The sequence below is a fragment of the Microcaecilia unicolor genome, chromosome 3, assembly GCF_901765095.1.
Source record: "Microcaecilia unicolor chromosome 3, aMicUni1.1, whole genome shotgun sequence".
Taxonomy (NCBI): domain Eukaryota; kingdom Metazoa; phylum Chordata; class Amphibia; order Gymnophiona; family Siphonopidae; genus Microcaecilia; species Microcaecilia unicolor.
The window spans coordinates 250,427,970-250,443,905 of NC_044033.1; the positions used below are offsets into that span (position 1 = coordinate 250,427,970).

Sequence of the window (15,936 nt, forward strand, 5' to 3'; positions counted from 1 at the left end):
CAGCAGCTGACACTGCCCCTCTGTAAACGCCCCTTCACAATCCATCGGCCAATCAGAACGGAAGGCGAGGTCCCCAGCAACCAATCGGAGTGAGGTGAGGGAGCAGCCGCGGCAAGAGGCAGGCTTTGGAGAGGGAAAGGGAGGGGCGAAGCTGGCTGTAACCATTCGGAGTGCGGAGGGGAAGGAGCCCTGGCGAGAGGCGGGTTTTACAGAGCCAGCGCCAGCCAATCGGTTGCAGGGGAGCCAGAACAAGGGCGACGATGAGCCGCGCATGCACCGGCGGGACCGTGAACGGAGGCGGCCGTGGAGTGGCGGAGAGCTGCGTTCGTGCCCCTCCCTCTGCCCCCGGCGGGACCGAGGGCTGAGGACCGCCAACACACAGGTGCAGCGGGAGAAGGGGGAGGGGATATGCCGGGATCCGCCTCCTCTAGCGCCGGACACGCCCCTCGAGAGATGCTTGCAGGGAAGGGTAAGGAGGGGCGGAGCTAGCAGCGGTGGGGCGGGTTTGGCTCGAGGGCTGCCCTCCTGAATGGTTTCACTGCTCTTCAGTCAATTTGCATGGTGTATGTAAATCTGTCTCATGAATATTCATAGTGTAAATAGCCTGGCTGGGGGATTCCTCGGGATAGGCTGAGCTGCCAAGTGACCCAGTTCCAGGAGGGAGAAAAATTGTAGTCCCTGATTTTACCCATTGAAATCAGTGCTGCAGGATGAGGTCGGCAGAAATCCAGTACTGGTCCAAAATCTCCCTCCTAGAATTTGGTGATTTGGAAGCTCTACACCAGGGGTGGACAACCTCGATCCTGGAGGGACGTCACCCAGTCGAGCTTGCAGGATTTCCCCCAATGAATATTCATGATGTCTATTTGCATATAATGGCAGTGCATGCAAATAGATCTCATGCATGTGCTTTGCATTAATTCATATAGGAAAATCATTGGCTAATTAACTATCAATACTTTTACAAAAATAAATTAATGAATGCATATTAATTTGCATCGGGAGGCGGGGCTGGTGGTTGGGAGGCGGGGCTGGTGCTGGGCAGACTTTTATACAGTCTGTGCCAGAGCCGGTGGTGGGCAGCGGGACTGGTGGTTGGGAGGCGGGGATAGTGCTGGACAGACTTGTACGGTCTGTGCCAGAGCTGGTGGTTGGGAGGTGAGGATAGTGCTGGGCAGACTTATACGGTCTGTGCCAGAGCCGGTGGTTGGGAGGAGGGGCTGGTGGTTGGGAGGCGGGGATAGTGCTGGGCAGACTTATACGGTCTGTGCCCTGAAGAGCACAGGTACAAATCAAAGTAGGATATACACAAAAAGCAGCAAATATGAGTTATCTTGTTGGGCAGACTGGATGGACCGTGCAGGTCTTTTTCTGCCGTCATCTACTATGTTACTATGCATATTTGTTGGGGAAATCTTGCAGCCCCTGTTCTAGGCCAGTGCTTTTCAGGATATTTATTAATTTGGATGTTGCTCACCCCTTTTTCAGTAGTAGCTCAAGGGTACACTGGATATTTCTCTGTCCCAGGAGGGCTCACAATCTAATGGAAGAATACGTGACTTGCCTGAGATTGCAAGGAGCAGCAGTGGGATTTGCACTAGGATGTCAAGGCTGGTGCTCTAACCACTAGGCCACTCCTCCACACAGATATCAGTTGGGTTTTTAAGATATCCAGAAATAAATATTCATGAGACAGCGATGCCAAGTTATTCTGTACCAGGCTGCAGATTGACCGGTCCAATTTTGAACTTACACATCCCAAAGCAGTGTGGGATTTGTAGTGCCTGAGCTTGCCCATTGAAATCAGGGCTGCAAGTCCCATAATGCCCTGGATGGGATGGTCAGAAATCCAGGACTGCCCCAAAATTTCCAGCTTAGAACTGGGTAACTTGGCATCTCTGATGAGATAGATCTCCATGCAAATCTCTCTCAGGCACATTCATTGCATATATCGTGAAAACGTGACTGGCCAGGTGGGCTTTGAGGATTGGATGCTTTAGACTACCAGGAATTTTTTTTAAGGCAGGGATTATGTCCAAGGGTCACTAGACTACCAGGGATTTGGGGCCAATACAGAAAGCTATTGTTTGTTTTGATGTCATGGGGGAGGTGTTCGGGTCAGGTCAGGGGGCACTAGTACATCAGGGCAATTAACCTTCTACGCCTTCTCACACCTGGCGGTACTTTTCTCACATTGTGTTCTGTCAAAAACTTCTCTGTGTTGCCCCCTTGATTCAGATCCAAGTCTGAGGGAAACAAACATAAGTAATAGTCTCCCTTTTCGACAAATTTTGTTCTTAAGACGATTGAACTCTGCTTATATGAGAAAGAGACCCGAGTGGATGTAGATGGGGTAGGAACCTAGTCAGTTGGGGTTTCTGCTCACAAACTCCACATTTGTACTAATTCAGTACCATTTCTCTGTCTTGTTACCATCTGTCCAGTGGCGGTCCATTTCCTAATAAACACCTCCCTAGCCCAGCATGCCAATAAAGATTTTTGATGTGTGAATATTGACTCAGGTGTACGTCTCTCTTTCTCTGCACACATTCAACAGACTGCTAAAACCTGTCGCTTCTTTCTCTATAACATCACCAAAATCTGTCCCTTCCTTTCTGAGCACGCTACCAGAACCCTTATCCACAGTCTTATCACCTCTCCCTTAGACTACTGCAACTTGCTTATCACAGGTCTCCCACTTAGCCATCTCTCTCCTCTTCAATCTGTTCAAAATTCTGCTGCAAGACTTATATTCCACCAGTGTCACTATGCTCATATTAGCTCTCTCCTCAAGTCACTTCACTAGCTCCCTATCCGTTTCCACATACAGTTCAAACTCCTCTTGTTGACCTATAAGTGCATTCACTCTGCAGCTCCTCAGTACCTCTCCACTCTCATCTCTCCCTACATTCCTCCCCGGGAACTCCGTTCACTGGGTAAATCTCTCTTATCTGCACCCTTCTCCTCCACCGCTAACTCCAGCCTCCGTTCGTTTTATCTTGCTGCACCATATGCCTGGAATAGAGTTCCTGAGCCGGTACGTCAAGCTCCATCTCTGGCCGTCTTCAAATCTAAGCTAAAAGCCCACCTTTTTGATGCTGCTTTTAACTCCTAACCCTTGTTCACTTGTTCAGAACCCTTATTTTGTCATCCTCACTTTAATATTCCCTTATCTCTTATTTGTCCTGTTTGTCTGTCCTAAGTAGATTGTAAACTCTGTCTAGCAGGGACTGTCTCTTCATGTCCAGTGTACAGCTCTTCGTACGTCTTGTAGCGCTATAGAAATGATAAGTAGTAGTAGTAATAAATCCAACCCTTTGTTGGAGTTTTCTATTGATGTAGCTGCCCATACCGTAGAAGATAATTTAGTTTCTGTTCCAGGAAGAAAGTGATCAAATCAGCTATCTATAGATGACTCTGTGACAGGGGTCCAGTGTCTCTCTCCTTAGGAGAAAGAGGCTTCTCTCCTCAGCTGGCAACCGCGAAAGGAACTTTTTAATAAAGGTTACAACTGCTGTTGGGTGTTTTCTTCCGGTACAGCTATTTTTGAGCTTAGGAACAACCCTGGCCTTGGCGATTGCCACGTGACTGTTCCTGGTTTGTGGCTAAAATGGGTTTGTATCGTTTGTACACGACTACACCACTTCCTACTGATGTGGTGAGGAAACCCACGAAGCCTCCGATAAGACAGCAAACAATCTGAAGATAGCTGAGGCACAGTTCTCATTCTCCTAGAGTCTGAAATTGCAGTCACCGCTGTAGTTTGATTGACATGAAAAATTATCTGGCAAGTAGGTATGGCACACAGTGCTGTAAGAACACCTCATTCCTGCTCTCCAGCATCCCCATGCCACTACAGCCTTGAGTTCATCCCCTCATACACACAGAGCTCTACCACAACACCTCATTCCTGCCCTATGACACCCCTGGTATTACAGCACCGAGACCCTCCACCTCCTCACACACAGATATGCGAGTGCACCTCATTCCTGCCCTGCAGCATCCTTGTACTTTTACAGCCCTCACATACACACCCCTGTGTCAGTGCACCTCAATCCTGCTCTGTAGCACTGACACGGGAGGGGGGGCTGTAATAGTACAGGGATTCTGCAGGGCAGGAATGAGGTGCACTGACACAGCAGTGTGTATGTGAGGGCTGTAAAAGTACAAGGATGCTGCAGGGCAGGAATGAGGTGCACTGACACAGCAGTGTGTATGTGAGGGCTGTAAAAGTACAAGGATGCTGCAGGGCAGGAATGAGGTGCACTCTCATATCTGTGTGTGAGGAGGTGGAGGGTCTTGGTGCTGTAATAGCAGGGGTGTCATAGGGCAGGAATGAGGTGTAGTGGTAGAGCTCTGTGTATATGAGGAGATGAACTCTGGGCTGTAGTGGCATGGGGATGCTGGAGAGCTCTACCACAACATCTCATTCCTGCCCTATGACACCCCTGGTATTACAGCCCTCACACACACACACCCCTGTGTCAGTGCACCTCAGTCCTGCTTTGCACCATCCCTTCGGATCCAAGTTTACAGGGCAGAGGAAACCCAGTAACTTTATTCCCAATCCAGGGTAGAAGAGTCGAGGCTATATTTAGGCCCGTGAATACGTGTGTTGCCTTGTCTATATTTAGCATTGAAGCAGTCGCTACTCACCATCGCGCTGCAGAGTGCTGGGCTCATTCATTTTGCTTCTTGCCATTTCTGGAGCTACCGGCTCCTTCCGAAAGAATCGGCATCATTTGTGTTTTGGATGAGTGCACGTTGTGAGGGTTGGGAACAGGGATTCCCCTGTTATTGTGTCGATGAAAAGGCCCAGGGCGGGAGAACTGTCTCATCCACATTCTGATCCTAACAGAGCAAAGCAGTGGAGAAAGCACAGCTTCCTGGGTCAGATCCAACGGGCCCACGACTTCCACAAGTTTTCCATAGTGGTCTGTAAATTGAGCTGATCTCGGTGTCGAACAGACAAGTGTTTATACAGTGACATCATGACGAGAGAAAAGGGTCTTTATAGCATCTGACTCGATGAACGCAAACTCTCCTGCACCGACTCGCTCCCTGGTTTGGATCAGGTCACCTGCCCAGGCTCTGAATCCTCGAGGTTCAAAGGAACCTGAATTTCGACTTTAATCCCATCGGTCTCCCCCGAATCTTAATAAATCATTGAGCAGCAGTTTGTGTGTGTGTGGGGGGGTTCCTTCTGAGAGCCGTTCCATAGAGGAGAGGTTCATTGGAGTGTGGGTGGATTTGAAGGTGATCCACGGACATAAATTTGATTTGAAAAAATGTGTCGCCAAATGTCATTACCCTAAATGTACGGTGCAAACTGAGGGGAAACGTATCCTGTAGGTATCTTATACTGATCCATCCTGCCTCTGTTCATTATGCTGACAGGCCCTTAAGTGAATTTCCACACACACCCCCCCCCCATTAACCTTTAGGTTCCTTGTTCCCCCCCCCCCCCCCCCCCCCACACCAACAATCACAGTCACCCCACCACTCCCAGAATAATTGGGCTGTTTCAAATCTGCCCACCCTCCCTTCTGGTGAAATACCTTGTGTTGTTTCATTGACTTTGAGGTGCATTTTTGATATGACATCCAAGTTCGACTTGAAGGTAATCTTTTTTTTTCAAAAATTATTTGGACATTTTGGGTTGGTTTTTTTTTAATGTTTTGTGATTTGGACATTTTGTTTTTTTGGTCCATTTTCGAAAAAAAAAAAAGAGTCCAAAACGTCCAAAATCAAGCCATTGGGACGTAGGAGGAGCCAGCATTTTCAGTACACTGGTCCCCCTGACATCCCAGGACAGCAATAGGGCACCTTTTTCTGCCTTATTCATAATAAAAACAGGTCTAGCTCAAAACGTCTAAGTTTTAGTCCTGGACGTTTTTGTTTTGTTCCATTATGGCTGAAAAACGTCTAAGTCCCGAACCTGAACACGCCCCCCCTTGAGATTTAGACACAGTTCTGACGGACTTCATAGAAAGACGTCTAAAAATCAGTTTTGAAAATACTGATTTGGACGTTTTTGTGAGAAAAACGTCCAAATGCAGACGTCACTTTTTAGATGTTTTTCTCTTTTGAAAATGAGCCTGAGTGTGTGACTGTCAAGACTTCTTGTTTTGACTGTAGCTGCTTTTTTACGCCTCCCCACCCCAGAAGCTGGTGCCCTAGGTGACTGCCTGGTCATGCCTAATGGTTAGGATGGCTCTGGAGACCCTTGGCATCAGGCCTGAGTTACATCTCCTGAGCTCTTGGTGGGGGCAGCATTCTGCATGTATCATACTCCAGTATAAGATACCAGAGACCGGCTGTACGTTGCGTTATACTCAGTGTAACAATAGCCTCTGTGATTATGCTGGAGGGCGAGAGGGCCTGTTAATTATCCCCCCTCCCTGACATTGTCATATCCAGAACTCTGTGACCAGTGTGGCCACACAGAGGGACAAATATAGAGGGGCATCATCTTCTCTCATTGGCTATGGCAAAGTGGGTGTGGCAGCGGACACGAGTGGGTGCAAATATAACTTGGTACCGTCCTAACCCCCCCCTCACCCACCTATATCCACCCTATTTAAATGGGAACCTCCTTCACACATGCCACAGAGTAACCAACAATCCAGTCCATCTTTTTGGTGTTCAGAACGCAAACTAGACCTTATTTTGAGTTTCGTGCTCCTCTTCCCATATAAACACATTTGTGTTCCCCTTCCTGTGTAATCCGATCAGGCGTGGAAGGTGAAAACTTAATGATATATTTGTGTTTCAGGAAGTACACAACCCTACGGACAGGGAGGCAGCCATTTTTAATGATGAGTGAGGTCATTAGTGACATCAATCTGCCTTTGTTGCCAAAATGGCCGCCTCCAACTGTCTTGAATGTTAACGAGAGCGTAAAATCCGGAAATGTAAGCAGGGAATTCTGTAACAGTGCTAAGAAGTTGCAGGAACTGATGCTTTTTCATGTTGCTTTTCTCCAGCAGGCGCCAAAGTGAAGAACCCTTGCTGGGAGCTAAAGCACAAGTAGGCAGAGCTAAGTTGAGCAGATGGTGTTTCGTCCATGCCTTTGTGGGAGTCTGGACAACCTTGAAGCTGGTTCCCCTTTATGAGATTCATTCTGGTGCAGGTGCCTGAATACACGGTCCATCTTTCCAACACCTACAATTGCCCTTGGCCTTCCTATTTCAGGAACTCAGAGATGTTACAATCCCCCACCCCCATTAAAAAAAAACCCTGAGAAACTGGTGAAGCGGTCTTCTTCACCCAGTCCCTAACGTCTTAAAGAAACTCTGAACGCTCAAGGTTATGTTTAGGACAGTGAGTTCAGAACTGTGGAACTGTGAATCCTACTGCTGACATCAATCAACTTGAGCAAATCACTCAATCTTGTGTTCCCTTTCTCTTGTGCTTTCTTCCTTCTATTCTCTAATACCGTAGAGTACTACAGCACAGTACACCCAACACACAGAATATTGTAGTGTTTGTTTCTACACCAGATGTGGCTGCACTGTCGCCATCCATAGGAATACCGTGCTGAACTTCCTTCTAATGCACAATTGGATCCAGAATAGCACGAAACTAATCTTTTTTACAGATTCACAGTAGAGATTGTCTTCTCCTCTGTAAAGATCATGGTTTTACCGGTCTGTTCTTAACAAGAACTCAGAAGTATTTGAATAACAAAAAGCACAATCAGTGGACAATAGTTGGTAGTTAGAAATTCCAAATTAACACTTAAAAAAATAGATAGGAACTTTCAGTGATAATACTTGTGCCATTCTGTGACTCTCATCTTGGGCCAGGAAGCCATTTTGTGAAGGCCATGCAGTCTCTCTTACGTTTCACCAAGAAACACCCCTGGCTGACCAACGTGACCATCTACGGCTCCCTCTTCTCCTGTGCTGATGTTGCGCAGCAACTGCTGACGAAGGACCCCGGAGACGCCGTCTGTTTCAGGCAGACTGCAAAAGTCGGGCTCGTTGGTTTTTGTTTCCACGCCAACTTCAACTTCTTCTGGCTCCGGTTCATCGAGAGGGTCTTCCCGGGCTCGGCCCCCCGAAACGTGATCAGGAAGGTTATGTGTGACCAGCTGTTTGCAGGCCCTGTTACCATAAGCGTCTTCTACACAGGTAAGGACCCTAGGCGGTCGGTGACAGTTTTCTGGGGAGGGTAAAGCAGGGCAGGGTGGAGGGTGGAATCAGGAGGCCTCTCCCTGTGCCAGCCACGGTGCCCACTCTCTTTGGCAGATATATTGGGTAGTATCTTCTTTCTAATGCAGTCATGAGAAGCACCCCGACATAATAGCTCTGTCAAAACAGCCCCTAACAAAATGGCCCTGATCCCTGCAACACAACATAACTAAAGTACGTAATGGACAAAACCCAACTATTCCGTTAGACGATTCTCTAATGTGGTTGTGCCACATAAACAGTCTGCAAACGCCTCTCCGGAACTATGTAAGCCACATTGAGCCTACAAATAGGTGGGAAAATGTGGGCTACAAATGTAACAAATAAATAAATAGACAAAATAGCCCCTCCCACAAAATAACCCTTGACAAAATAGCCCTGACAAAAAGTCTTCTAACAAAATAGCCCTTGACAAATCAGCCCCATTAACAAAATAGCCCCCAAGAAAAAAATAACACATCACAAAAAAAGATGATAAACTACAAGTGAAATCTTCACTGATAAAGGCTCTTACCAGCATTGCATCGTATAAAGCATATATAAATAAGCAAAATTCTATAGCTACAAACTGGTATTCATGATCTGTTCTGCTATTTAAAGAAACTATTCTTCCATCAACATGCTAATTAAAAAAAAAATAATATTGTCATCATTTTCATAGTCTTACCAACCTTATCCTGTTTGTCAAGGTAAGATTATTAGGAAAAAAAATGCAGTGCCATATTCTGGGCAGCCTGATCTGGCCCTTTTGTCGGGGGGGGGGGGGGGGTCTAATTTGTCAAGGGCTATATTGTGGGCAGGCCGTTTTGACAGTGTCTGTTATGTCGAGAGCTTTTTTTGTTTGGGGCTTTTTTGTTGGGGCCATTTTGACCAGGTACCGCCCTGAGAGCATCTTCCCTCTCCTACAGTAAATTCTTTCTACCAGGGCCGGCATCAGGGATGTGCAAATAGGGTAATTGCCCAGGAACCCCATAGCACAGAGGCTCCAGACCTACCTGATGTTGAAGACAGTAACAGTCTGGCTTTGGGATCCCTTTCCAAATTTCTACTTTAGGCCCCAGCTTGTTTTACTCCAGCCCTGAACAGTAGCTGCAGCAATAGAAGCTGTTTTGTTGGCTGGCTGTAGCAGTGCAACCAGTCAGGGACAGGCAGAATCAGTAGGTGAAGCAGGCAGAGGACTGGGCTCCAAGCTGCTGGGAGAGAAGAAAAGCAGATTGCAGGCCGATGGGCTGACACAGCTTGAGACGCCCACTCTAGTCCCTGTGTTTCTTCTCTGCAGTTGCACCAGCAGCTTAGCTCGATGGAAAATGCTGTTGTCTGTCACAGCTTTGCATGCTCCACGTGGCCGGATGTGAAGCAAGGGCGTTGCCAGACCTCAACGTTTAGGGGGTCCGGAGCCCAAAATGGTGGGGCACAGTTTGGCCCGTCTTCCTGCCGCAACCACCACCAGCCGAAGCCTTTCTCCAGCACTGTCCACTGCGCATGGCCTGCCCTGCTTCCCCTCACATCACGTGCATGTTCGGTTTTATTATCCCATCGGCCCTGTGCAGTGGTTTAGCAGGAATGAGCAGGAGCCCAGGGTGGTATCCTCCTTTGATTGTTATGACTTCCCCTCTCTTTGGCTGCCCTCTAGGCCTGAGCTTCCTGGATGGAAAGGAAGACGTTTTCAAGGACCTGCGGGAGAAATTCTGGCCGACCTACAAGGTACGTTTGAGTTTGCAGGTGCCACTGGGCTCGGGGGGGTTCTCAAACCCGTTCTGGGGGACCACCAGCTAGTAGGGTTTTCAGGAAATCCCTAATGAATATGCATGACACAGGTTTACATGCCTGTCACTTCCATGATATGCAAATCTCTCTCATGCATATTCATTAGGGATATCCTGACTCTGTCATGTGTTTAAGAAGTTAAGAAATGTAGAAAGAACTGTTTTGCATACTGATTTAGTTTGCAGGCATGGATTCTCTAGCGGTAGAGGAAATGGATGAAGAATTATTTTAAGTTAGATTGGAATGTATGGGGAGAGTGTGCGATTGATATTAAGGATAGGAGACTTTTATTTGTTTACGGAAATATAATAAAGCATTTTGTATTGAGTAAAAAGAAAGCCTAGAACAGTTACTGTTGTAGTAATAAATGTTGTAACTAGATATTCAGGGTCGTCAAGTCGCAGGAGGAATGTGAACGATTACAGGAGGACCTTGCGAGACTGGGAGAATGGGCGTGCAAGTGGCAGATGAAGTTCAATGTTGACAAGTGCAAAGTGATGCATGTGGGTAAGAGGAACCCGAATTATAGCTACGTCTTGCAAGGTTCCGCGTTAGGAGTTACGGATCAAGAAAGGGATCTGGGTGTCGTCGTCGATGATACGCTGAAACCTTCTGCTCAGTGTGCTGCTGCGGCTAGGAAAGCGAATAGAATGTTGGGTATTATTAGGAAGGGTATGGAGTCCAGGTGTGCGGATGTTATAATGCCGTTGTATCGCTCCATGGTGCGACCGTGTCACGTCTATGGCCGTGACTACCCTCATACTTACCCTGTTTCAGGGAGTCAGTGGCTGTGCTGGCTTCTGCTTGTCTCTGTCTCTGTCTCTGTCTTAGTTTCTCTCTGGCTCTGTGTGCTGATTGCCCTACTGAACCTCACCTGTGTGGGCTATGCCTCTTCCAAGATGGCTGCCGCCTCTTCGTCTCTGCCAGTATCCAAGATGGCTCCCGCTGTTACTTTCTATGGGATGCCTGCTCTGAGTGTCAAGCCTCTGTTTGGTTGCAAGGTGATTGCTGCACCTGTGGCTCTGGTGTTGATGGGCTTTATTAGTCACCTGAAGACTACACTCCTGGCCTTTGCATTGCCATTCCCTCCGCAGTGCCTTAGGTCCCGAGGTTAGTGTGCTGTTAGCACCGTTTTGCTTTCCTTGTTATTTGTTCTATGGGTCTCCTACCCTTCTGTGGGTTTTCAGCCCTTCTGTATGTATTTGTTCTATGGGTCTCCTACCCTTCTGTGGGTTTTCAGCCCTTCTGTATTTATTTGTTCTGTGGGTCTCCTACCCTTCTGTGGGTGTTCAGCCCTTCTGTGTTTATCGCTTGTGGGTTTCCAGCCCTTCTGTGTTTATCGCTTGTGGGTTTCCAGCCCTTCTGTGTTTATAGCTCTGTAGGGTTTCAGCCCTTCAGTGTTTATAGCTCTGTAGGGTTTTAGCCCTTCTGTGTTTATCGCTTGTGGGTTTCCAGCCCTTCTGTGTGTATAGCTCTGTAGGGTTTCAGCCCTTCTGTGTTTTTTGCTCTATGGGTTTCCTACCCTTCTGTGTCTAGCTCTGATAGCTCTCTGTGTTTGTTCCTAGTGTTAGATTAGCCAGCTTAGCTCCGTCTGGTTTGTAGCCTGTGCCTAGCTCTGCTAGTTCTCTGTGTTTGTTTCCTGTGTAGGACTTGTTAGCTTGGGCACAGCTTTGTGGTTAGCTGGTGTATAGCTTTACTAAGTCTCCTGAGTTTGCTCTGTGTATGTTTCCAGTGCATGACTTGTTAGCTTGGGCACAGCTTTGTTGTTAGCTGGTTTATAGCTTTTCTAAGTCCCCTGAGTTTTGCTCTGTGTATGTACCTGTGTATGACTGGTTGCCTGGGTATAGCGTTCCTATTAGCCTGGGTACAGTCTACTAGTCATTGTGTTGATTCCTGCTGACTGCCAGAACCCGGACAGTTCCTGCTTGTCTGCCTTGCCTTCGCCTAGGTGCCAGGGGGCACCCCTGGACCTTCCTTCCTGTTGTTCCTGTAAGTCCTACCGGCTGCCAGAACCTGAGGGCTCAACCCGAGGGGGAGGCAGTCAAGTGTAGGTGAAGCCTAGGTCCAGGGTGTTCCAGTTCCGTTCCAGTGTGTTCCAGTCCAGCGGGTTTCACTCCGGTATGTTCCTGTCCAGTGGGGCCACTCCAGTGTGTCCAGTCCAGCGGGCCCCACTCCAGTGCGCACCTGTCCGGTGCGTTCCAGTTCCGAGTGTTCCAGTGTAGAACTCCAGTCCGGAGTTCCGGTCCAGTTTTGTTTCCTCTCTACCTGGAGGGTGATTTTGCCTTAAAGGACTCACAAACCCCGCGCTCCCGGGGAAGAAGCCTGAAGGTATGCAAAGGACCTCGAGAGCGCGTCCCGCATGGGCGGGCACGCGACAGACCGCACCTGGAGTATTGTGTTCAGTACTGGTCTCCGTATCTCAAAAAAGATATAGTAGAATTGGAAAAGGTACAGCGAAGGGCGACGAAAATGATAGTGGGGATGGGACGACTTTCCTATGAAGAGAGGCTGAGAAGGCTAGGGCTTTTCAGCTTGGAGAAGAGACGGCTGAGGGGAGATATGATAGAAGTGTATAAAATAATGAGTGGAATGGATCGGGTGGATGTGAAGCGACTGTTCACGCTATCCAAAAATACTAGGACTAGAGGGCATGAGTTGAAGCTACAGTGTGGTAAATTTAAAACGAATCGGAGAAAATTTTTCTTCACCCAACGTGTAATTAGACTCTGGAATTCGTTGCCGGAGAACGTGGTACAGGCGGTTAGCTTGACGGAGTTTAAAAAGGGGTTAGATAGATTCCTAAAGGACAAGTCCATAGACCGCTATTAAATGGACTTGGAAAAATTCCGCATTTTTAGGTATAACTTGTCTGGAATGTTTTTACGTTTGGGGAGCGTGCCAGGTGCCCTTGACCTGGATTGGCCACTGTCGGTGACAGGATGCTGGGCTAGATGGACCTTTGGTCTTTCCCAGTATGGCACTACTTATGTACTTATGTACTTATGTACTTATATATGTGTATACTCAGTAGGTGAATTTATATGCATATTCATTAGAAATATCCTGAAAACCCGACTGGCTGGTGGTCCCCCAGGTCAGGTGTGAGAATCTCAAACTTAGAGGTGTGGTAAGGTGGAACTAGCAAAGGCCAGGCCTTCTCCACCCCACTCTCACTACAGGCTGAAAATCTCTCCCGACTGGCACATCAGTTGACCCCTCAGTAGCTACCTCAACTAGGCAATTACCCTTGATCCTGCATGAGTTGGTGCTGTGACACCTTCCTTTTCTAGATTGGCTGTGGTATGAAGCAGAGAATGACACAGGGACAAAGTTTGTCCCTGCCCAATCCCAGTGGGTTCTGTCTCCGTCCCCACCCCATCCCCGCAGGTTCTGTCTCTGTCCCTGCCCCGTAGGCTCTGTCCCCGTCCCCGTGGGCTCTGTCCTCATCTACAGAAGCCTTGAACACTTATGATTTTATATTTAAATCTTTTTATTAAAGTCTAAAAAGGAACAAATAGAAAACAATAATAACAATGAGCAGCTATAATAACCCTCCTTCCCACCACCACCCTCTACTCTTCCAACTAGAAAATGACACAGGGACAAAGTTTGTCCCCGACCCTGTGGGCTCAGTCCCTATCCCCACCCTGTCCCCATGGGATGTGTCCCCGGCCCCACCCTGGCCCCGTGAGATGTGTCCCTGGCCCCACCCCATCCCCATGGGATGTGTCCCCGCCCAATCCCCGCAAACTCTGTCCCTGTCCCCATCCCCGTGAACTCTGTCCCCATCCCCATCCCCGTGTCATTCTCTAGTATGAAGTCATAGCACAGCCAATCTGAGTGGAGCCTAAGCAGTCAGTCGGGAAGCTTCCAACTGAAGCACAGCCGTTTGCGTTTACTATAGCAGTTAAGCAGGAGAAAGAGTAAGCATGAGCTCCCAGGAGCTAAAGCCACAATGCAAAACTTCATAGAGCACCGACAGCACAGGAACATAGCTAAGCGATGCTCAAAGGAAATGATATGTAAATAATATGCGTGGTTAATTTATGCTAACAAACCAAAAGCAAGGGGAGGAACGTGCCTTGCACATGCGCGCAAGGATTTTATGACAAGCATGGATTCTTGTCCAACTGTCCAGACAAAACCAGAAGTGGAAGCACACATTGGCGTTTTTCTTCTGCACTTTTAAATATGAGCCTTTCAAAAATTGTTTACATGTAAAATTTTGAAAGGTTCATATTTGAAGTGCAGAAAAACAGGTGCTGATCTGTGCTTTCACTTTTTTTTCAAGAGTTGCACGCGTTTGTTTCTTACTATCAGTGTTTACAGTTACATGGGCTTCCTTCCACTTGTAAAAGAAGACAAAATTCGCAGCTCCTGACCTGGCATTAGAGCCATCATTTCCTTTTGTGCATTGCGATGCTTTCTTTTGTGCATTGGGAAGGAATATTTACTGACTTCATGAACATCCATTTAAATACAATTTGCAGCCATCTTTAACACTTATGTTAACGCAGGCACTTGAACCTTCTGAGCAATCGGCGCTGTAGAATGTGCGTGCAAACCCGGTGTTAACCGCATGTTTATGCTGTCGGTAATTTTGAGCATCAGTCCCTTGGTTCCTAGGCTCGATCTTGTCAAACTCTTATTTTACATAAAACTTTTAAGTAAAAAAAAAGGAAAAGCTGGGGTTTGTGAACAGAAATAGATGATTTCACAGGACATCCAGATCCAGCTTAGGTCATTGCATTGATATAACAGTCAGAGAAGGGCATTTCAAATACTTAACATGCACAATATATGGACAGATGTTACCCGCTGAGGACGGTGAAGTTTTGGAGGGGGACATATGTAAAACGGCTTTAGCACACATCTCAGAAAATTGCAATCATCTGATTTTTATTATGACCTATAGTAACTGTCACTTTTTTAATGTCTGTATCCCTGCTCCTTCTCTTTCACAGTCAGGGGTCTTGTGCTGGACACTAATTCAGGTAAGAGGGTCTCTCTTACTTACCAAAAGTATGGCTTCCCTGTATTAGATTGTAAGCTCTTTGAGCAGGGACTGTCTTTCTTCTATGTTTGTGCAGCGCTGCGTACGCCTTGTAGCGCTATAAAAATGCTAAATAGTAGTAGTAATAGTAGTAGTAGTATGCGTTATACTGTGACATACAGATGGAAGAGCCTCTCAGTCAGACCATAGAGGTGTAAAAAAGTAATAGGATGCACATTGCTAGTAGTAATGATATGTGGGACCAGCCACACATGAGGAGCATCGGTATATGGGCTGGGATGCATGTTGGTAGCCACTAATTTACATCCCGTTTATGTCTGCTTGTTCGAACTTATGGGAATTCCCTGGCCCTTTGCTCCCCCTTCAATCCTTGCTCTCCCTGAATTCTCCATCACTCTGTTTTCCAGACGGTGAATTTCAGCCTGGTGCCCCCGTTTATTCGGACCATTTACATTGGCCTCTGCGCCTTCCTCTGGACCACCTTCCTCTGTTACCTGCGGAACCGGGACATCGAGCAGGTCACCTCACAGCTGCTGGCATCCCTCCCATTCATGGGCAGCCAACGAAGGCCAGGGAGCGAAGGATCGGACAACCGGTGACCCTCATGTTGACTGGAAGAAGCTTACCCAATGCATCTTCCCTCAGCAGTTTATAGATCAAGAGCTCTCGGTCTAGTCCTCAGGTCATGCCCAGCCAGTCAGGTTCTCTAGATATCCACAGTGAATATGCATGAGATACATTTGCATAAACCGTCTCGGTTCTATGCAAATCTATTTCGTGCATATTCATTGTGGGTATCCTGAAAACCTGACTGGCTGAGTGTGACCTGCAGACTAGACTGAGCGCCCCTGACTGGGATGAGAACCATACAGATTAAATGGAATAAAATCACACTTTAAAATCTTCTGTGTCACTGTTTGTATCTTTTTGCTTTCTGGTTACAGTGCCCCGTGCAGTGCC

The 15,936-nt window shown here is 47.5% G+C and overlaps 1 protein-coding gene across 1 annotated transcript; it reads left to right on the forward strand.

Moving 5' to 3' along the window:
* The first annotated feature begins 249 nt into the window (after nt 1–249).
* On the forward strand, nt 250–15,879 carry MPV17L (MPV17 mitochondrial inner membrane protein like). Its single transcript, XM_030197740.1, has 5 exons — nt 250–469; nt 6,987–8,135; nt 9,829–9,899; nt 14,927–14,956; nt 15,384–15,879. Exons 2-5 carry the CDS (start codon nt 7,829–7,831, stop codon nt 15,573–15,575), a joined length of 600 nt encoding a protein of 199 aa, XP_030053600.1. The 5' UTR covers nt 250–469; nt 6,987–7,828; the 3' UTR covers nt 15,576–15,879.
* The last annotated feature ends 57 nt before the right edge of the window (nt 15,880–15,936 follow it).

Excerpts from the sequence above, each read along its gene's own strand:
- MPV17L (XM_030197740.1), top strand. The coding sequence starts at position 7,829 with ATGCAGTCTCTCTTACGTTTCACCAAGAAACACCCCTGGCTGACCAAC. Across the intron at positions 9,900-14,926 it reads AATTCTGGCCGACCTACAAG|TCAGGGGTCTTGTGCTGGAC; the intron begins GTACGTTTGAGT and ends TCTCTTTCACAG. Across the intron at positions 14,957-15,383 it reads TGTGCTGGACACTAATTCAG|ACGGTGAATTTCAGCCTGGT; the intron begins GTAAGAGGGTCT and ends TCTGTTTTCCAG.